Source organism: Equus przewalskii, chromosome 7 (genome assembly GCF_037783145.1).
Source record: "Equus przewalskii isolate Varuska chromosome 7, EquPr2, whole genome shotgun sequence".
Taxonomy (NCBI): Eukaryota; Metazoa; Chordata; class Mammalia; order Perissodactyla; family Equidae; genus Equus; species Equus przewalskii.
In genome coordinates this window covers 20636764-20643771 of record NC_091837.1, presented here as the reverse complement: position 1 = coordinate 20643771, position 7008 = coordinate 20636764, and the positions used below count along the sequence as shown (strand labels likewise).

The window sequence follows — 7008 nt, the reverse complement described above, 5'->3', positions numbered from 1 at the left end:
CCTCCCTCGTCTGCTCGTCTCCCTGGCGCCCTCAGGCGACCCACCGCACCAGAAACTCGTGCCCGGGTCAGGCTGCTGGGCCTCTTTGCTGGGACCTGTCCCCAAGAGTGACCCTTCCCTTCTGGGTCCTCTAGAGAGCGAGAAGCAAACCCGCGGAAGGAGCCCGGGGCTAGGAGTCGGGGGTCCTGCACGGTGTGACCTTGGGCAAGTCCCTTGTCGCCTCTGGGCCTCGCTTTCCCCTCCCTTTAAAATGATGGGCTTGAATTCGAATCGGGAGCCTGGTTCTGGGAGGAGGTGGAGGGTCCAGCGGGGGAGGGTCCCTGAATTCAGCTGCCCGGGTTGAACTCTGGGCTCAGCCACTTCCCTGCTGTTTACTTACAAGAGGCCAGTTCAGGTAACGTCGCTGAGCCTCAGTTCCCTCATCTGTAAAGTGAGGACATTGGAGAATTAGGATTTCTCCACAGCAGCGCTGTTGACGTTCTGAGCCGCGTGTTTCTGTGTTGTGCTGGGTCTCACCTGTGCCTTGTGGGATGTTTAGCGGCATCCTTGGCCTTCATCTGCTGACACCTCCACCCCCAAGTTGTGACAATCAAAAATGTCTCCGTCTGTTGCTAGTGTCCTCTGGGGTGCAGAATCACCCCGGTTGAGAGCCACAGGGCTAAGACAATGCATACAAGCAAACAGTCACATATTAAACAGCTAAAATAAAAACCACTAGTCATTATGATGATAATGGTAAAATTAAGAAACTTCTGGATGAGTTCAGAGGGTGAATAGATTCTCTTGTCTTCAGAATAAATACGGGGAAGAATGTCAAGATACTGGTAATTGTCAAAGCTGAGTGATGGATACGAAGAAGTTCATTTCCATATTCTCTGTACTTTTGAGTATGTTTGAAAATATCTGTGGTAGAACGTTAAACCAAAAAAAAAAAACACCCAACCCCGAAACACGTAATTCTTAAGACAGTCTAATGGTAGCATCTCATTTGGGATTTCCTCTTCCCCACAATTGAGATAAAAAAGCAGAATAAGTCCCCAGGTCTGGAGGAAGCGTAAAAAAAATCTTACAGGAAGTTCGCGGTGCAGAGGGCTCCGGGCTCAGCAGTGAGTAGAATGTGCTCACTTTTGCTGCCTTATTTTAAGAAAATATTGACGCACAGGGACCTGCCCAGGGTTATTCTGGTGGTTCATGAAAGAAGTGACTTGCCAGGTGGCCATTCAGTGGGTCAGTTTGGAGGCAAAGCTGAGGAGCCCAGAAGGCCCCCCCTGGAGGAAGGAACCTGCTGCTGTTTTCAGGTTCAAAGGCCTGCTCTCAGATCTGCTGAGTCTTTGCTTTTCTTTTGGTCCCCTCTGCGGAAATGGGAATGTATATAAATAGGAACTATAACTGGCTAGTCCTGAGTGGTTGGTTTCAATTGGGAGTTCAGAATGAGTGCTTTTGCTGTGTGACTGGACATCATTTTAAAAAATACTCGAGTTTTCTTCGCCTTCCTCTCAAGTAACTAAATCGAGGGGAATGACACCTGTTTAGGAATGCTGTGGGCTAGTGGAGATGACCTGGCCCGTTACCTCTTTACAGGTCATTGGACTGAGGTGCCCCCTGAACACCAGGGCTGGGACTTGTAGAAACTGTGGGGTAGTGGCTGGGAGCATGGGTCTGGAGTCAGATTGCATAGTTAAAAGCTTGGCTTTTGAGCTGTGGGTTCTTAGGCAAGTTACTTAACCTCTCTGAGCCTAAATTCTCCCCATGTGTAATGGAGGATAATAATGCTACTTATTAATAAAATTTCAATCAGCTTTACTTAAAAATTGCCGCAAGAGCCCGTGGTACACAGGAAGTGCTCACTGAGTATTAACTACTATTATTTTAATGGTTATATATTTTTTTAAGTCTAAAATCTTTGCAAAACTCACATAAGTGTAAAGATGGGTAGAGGTGGAACATATTAGCCATAATCTGAAGCTCCAGACATGATTACCCTTAACTTTTCAGAATTTTTCTTGCTGAGTTTTCCCCCATATTTTAATGCTATTATACTGCAATATTCTTTTTTTATTGAGATATAATTCACATACGATAAAATGCACCATTTTAAAGGGTGCAATTCAGGAGTCTTTAATATATTTACAAGGTTATGCAACCATCACCACTATCTAATTCCAAAACATTTCAATTGGTAGTGGTTGTATTCTGATAATTGTCTTTTTTTTTTTTTAATCCCTATCTCTGTCTTTATCCCTGTCTATGTTTCATTATCTAGAAGATGCCACTAATGGAGGAGCGTCTGACAAGCACCTCTGGGCCAGTGGCTTTGAAAGGGAGCTGCGAGCAGAGGTGGGTTGAAGCCCTGGACCTCGCCTCCTGAGGGCTGCAGGAGAGGAGAACATGGCCGTGAGTTTGGATGACGACGTCCCCCTCATCCTGACCTTGGACGAGGGTGGCAGTGCCCCCCTGGCTCCCTCCAACAGCCTGGGCCAAGAGGAGCTGCCTAGCAGAAGTAAGACGGCGGGGTGGGCTGTGGGATGGGGCGCAACTTTTCTGTTTGAGGGGCCGAGTTGTGGGCTTGGTGGTCTGACAGTAGATGCAGGTACCCTAAGGCCTGACCCCACATTTGGCCCCCAAGTTCTGCAGAAACTACTGGGAGACTGTGGGGTCCTAATCCCACAGTTTCTGGATGCTTCCAGGGCCTGGCCTGGCCTGCCCTCCCGGGGCCCTCGCTCCCCTCAGCGCCTCGCCTCCCTTGCACCTGGGCACCCTGGCTTTGTTCGTGGCTGCTTGGCGGGGCCGTCAGCTAGACCTGCCCCTTGGCCGGCTTCCCTGTCCCATTCCTTGTTTAAAAAAGAAACAGAGTTCACCGCGGGCCTCCGTCTGCCCCAGTCGGAAAGCGTTGGCAGGAAAGCGGGTCGACTGCTTTTTCGCTGGAGCGCAGTGCCTGCCTTGCCAGGACAGCGTGCAAGGGCCAAGCATTTGCTGGATCCATTGATTTGAGGGTTTGGGGTTTTGCTTTGTCTTCCTTTAAACCAAAACCCAGCACAAAGTGAACCCAAGAGAGCTTGTGAGCGTTAAATTTTTTAAATTTTAAATGTGTTTCTGGCAGAATGAGAGGCCTTAAGAACTTTTCTGGTCCTTCTCCCGAAGCCATTTGCTTCATTTGCTCAGGCCTCGGGCCCAGGAGAGGCTTAAAATAACTTGCCCTTCGTGGAGGGTCCTGGGATGTCGCGGACTAGCGCTTGACGGTCTCCTTGGCCTATGGGTGTTCCACCCACCAGCCACGCTCTGGAGCCAGGACAAAGGGACATTGCTCTCCTCCAGTTCAGAGGGGAAGACACTGGCCCAGGGAAGGACGAGCCTGGCTCTCCCGTCTCCTTTGTCCAGAGAGAACACAGTGGGTTACAGGAGCGCAGCGGCCTCTCCTGGGAAGTGACGAGAGAGCAGTGGGAGGCCCGGCTCCCTGTGGCCTGGCCTCTCTTGCTTCCGCATGTTCACCCTGTCTAGGGCGGCAGAGCCGGTGGTCCAGGAAGGTTAGAACGTAAACCAGATTTTCCCCTAAGCGCCATTCGGGGCTGAGAAAGCAGTGGCTCTGATTTCAGGCACGCTTCTTAAACGCCCTAGAGCTCGCAAGCTAAGTGGGGGGCTCTTTCTGACCTGTTATCTTAACAAGATCCTTTTCAAGGTAGGCAGTATTATCCCTATTTTACAGAGGAGGAAACTGTAAGTCAGAGAGGTTAAGTAACTTGCCTGAGGTCACACAGCCAGGCAAGGGGTTGAGCAGAGATTTGAACCCAGGTCTGTCTGACTCCACAGTTCATTCCTCTCCTCCTCCTCCCATCTTCCTCTCCTCTCTCTTCTCCCTCTCCTGTTCCTTCTTCCCATTTTTTCTCCACAAGCCCCTAATAAATGTGAGTGCTGCTGGGGCCAGTCCTGGGGCCGAGTAGTTAAGTTCATGTGCTTCCCTTTGGCGGCCCAGGGTTTCACCAATTCGGATCGTGGGCACGGACATGGGCACCGCTCATCAGGCCATGCTGAGGCGGCGTCCCACGTGCCACAACTAGAAGGACCTACAACTAAAATATACAACTATGTCCTGGGGGGCTTTTGGGAGAAGAAGAAGAAGGAAAAAAATAAAGATTGGCAACAGATGTTAGCTCAGGTGCCAACTTTAAAAAAAAAAAATAAAGCGAGTGCTGGCCCATCGCATTTACATCTATTATGTCATCATATAACCTCAAGATAGAGTTATTGTTATAATCTGTATTTTACAGAGGAAGAAACAAGCTCAGAGACGTTAAGTAATTTGTCCAGGGTCACACAGCTCATAAGTGGTAATGGCCCTCTGCTCTTCCCTCTCATGCCACTGCATAAGGTGCTTTGGGGAAGGGGACGTCAATGAATGTGACGGTCTCAGCTTCAGAGTAGGATACCCCCTAGTAAGGGAGGCGTGTGTGTCCAGGGCCAAGAAGGGAATGGACTGAAAGGGAGAGTGGTTGGCCTACTGAGGGTGTGGATCATTCTGGAAATAGCCAGGCTCAAGATTCTAAATTGGAATCCTGGTCATTGTCGTGGGTGCCACTTTTAAGTCCTTCCAGAGTATCACAGCTGATGGCAGGGTGTCCAGCTCTCCTGCAGGATTGAAGGGGGAAGAGCAGCCCCGTGCTGTGTCAGGGTCAGGTTTTGAACTGATGGCCGAGCTTGAAGAGCAGGAAATGGGCCAACTAGACAAGAAAACTCGCCTTGAATAGGCTGCCACTGGGGCGGTTCTTATCTTGGCGAAATTGGTGGCTTATTTTGGTTTCTTTCTTGAGAAAAAAGAGATAGATTGACAGGGTCCAGGGAAATTGTGCTTTTGGTGCAAAAGTGCGTGCGCGCCTCAGTTTCCTCTCTCACCTGCTTCCTGGGTCGTTTGCTGAACCCTCTAAGAACTAATGGGTGTAATCCTCCAAGCCCGGTGGGGAGAACCGGAGGGCCTCTCTGCGGAGAGAGGAGATTTCGGAGGAGAGCTGCTCTGCCTCAGTGTGGGCCTTGGTCATGTCATGCTTGGATTTCGGCGTTGACCTTCCACCCAGGGTCCCCCGTCCCTGCTGCCTGAGCAGTCGGTCTAAAACACACATCTGACCTGGTCGTTTCCCCGGCATGAAGCTCCCCAGGGCCTTCCCCACCCCCTGCAGCATGTAGGCCAAGCTCCTTAGCTGCGTCCGAGGCCTGTGTGTTCTAGCGCCTTCTTGCCTGACCAGCCACATTTCCTGCCTTAGCCCCCAGCGTCACACCCTTCTAGGTCTGTGAATCCTGGTGCATTTGTAACCTCTCTGCCTCGCTGGTGACTCTGTGGAATGCCTGTCCCAGCCTCTTGTTTGCTCACGAGCTCTAGTTCCGTCTTGAAAACCCTGCTGGTGACCCCATCTCTTTGAAGCCTTCACTGATGCCCCTTCCGGGCAGGCTCATTACTCGCTGCCCTTGTCTGCTTTGGTGTCCAGATCCAGCCCTACAAGCAGCCTTCTGAGCTGTAATTACTTGTTCAGCCATCTGTCCACCTGTGAGGCCCTGAGTTCCGTTCATCTTTGCGCCTCCTAGCTCGCTGTCTGCAGTGGAAGGCACTCAACAAATCATGGTCAAGACAGAGCCGGGTGGGTTTCTGGGGCCTTGCAGCCCCTGGGAGTGGTTGTCCGAGGAGCCTCGTCAGAGGTGGGCAGCGTCTCCTCCCGCCTCTTCTCTGAAGCAGCGGTTTGAGTCTCATTTCTCTGATTGTCCTGGAGCAGCCATCACCATGTCCCCGTGCTGCGCCCCCCCCCCCCCCCCCGCCCCGAGTCTACGGCTGGTCCCACCTCCTGAGGGATCAAGGAGCTGGCAGGATGCACACAGAGCCCTTCAGCTGAGTCGGCAGCTATGCGGGCGTGACCCACTGAGGGCTGGGCCAGCTTTCTAAGGGCGTGAGCCTTGATGGCGCTGGGCCCCCGCCCTGACCCAGCAGCTGTCACCTTGCCGTCCTCTGGCTCTGCACCTACATCCTCCTTGTCTTAGTGTGCGGGGGCTGCCAGGACAAAACACCACACACTGGGGGCTTCAGCACCAGCAGTATGTCTCACAGTTCTGGAGGCTGGAAGTCCCAGATCAAGGGGTCAGCAAGCTGCTTTCTTCTGAGGCCTCTCTCCTTGACTGGGAGACGGCTGCCTTCTCACTGTGTCCTTGCGTGTTCGTCCCTTGGTCTGCGTGTCTGTGTCCCGACCACTTCTTATAAGGACACCAGTCAGACTGCATCAGGGCCCACCCCTATGACCTCTTTTTACCTGAATCACCTCTTTAAAGTCTCTGTCTCCAAATTCAGCCACATTTGAGGTCCTGGGGGTCAGGACTTCAACATAGAAGTTTCAGGGGACACAAGTCAGCCCATAGCGTCCTGCCCTTTCCTCAGATGCCGGTGCCCAGGAACCTGGCTCTGGTGCCTGTGACCTTTCGCCCTATCCTGGGGCATTTTCCCTGCAGGAAACTGGAGAGTTTGGATTTCTTTTCCTTATTTGGGCAAGGATGGATTTTTTCCAAGACTCAGACATCTCTGGGCTGAGAGTGGCTGCCGAAATGCTAATGGCTGACTCACAGGCAGAAGGTGTCAGGTTGATAAAGGAGGCAGGGATGCGCAGAGGTATTTAAAGCCTGCAAATTAGGAATCACCTTGAAAACATCAGCGGGGCAGGCATTGGACAGTGTGGTCTCGAGAAAGCCCACGGTCTGCGTTGTGCGCACCAGGCTGGGGTCTAGACGCCACTAGGCCACAGAGCCTGAACGTTGCGGGCAGTGCAAGGGGTTTTCCACGGGAATTGTGGCCACACTCAGCTTTTGCCTTCCCGTTGCCTTTAAACCCACAGCTGCCGAAAATGGGCCTGCACTTGACGCCTGTTCTGGGCGGAAGAAGGGATGGGGTCCAAGGGTGGCTGAGGCTTCCGCAGGGCCCTTGGTCTCATGGGCTCCTTTGGTGCTGGTGGTTCGTGGTTTCCAGGTGACAGGCCGTGCAGG

The 7008-nt window shown here is 52.1% G+C and overlaps 1 protein-coding gene across 2 annotated transcripts in view; it reads left to right on the top strand.

The window, feature by feature from the left end:
• The window catches only part of TPCN1 (two pore segment channel 1), a 60354-nt gene that overhangs the window by 494 nt on the left and 52852 nt on the right, over positions 1 to 7008 (top strand). Inside the window, exon 2 of one of the 2 annotated variants that reach the window (XM_008534515.2) lies at positions 2264 to 2500. In XM_008534515.2, the coding sequence (XP_008532737.2) occupies positions 2389 to 2500 (112 nt within the window). In that variant the 5' untranslated portion in view covers positions 2264 to 2388. The remainder of the gene's footprint in view (positions 1 to 2263; positions 2501 to 7008) is intronic. The other variant, XM_070628828.1, reaches the window with a different exon arrangement.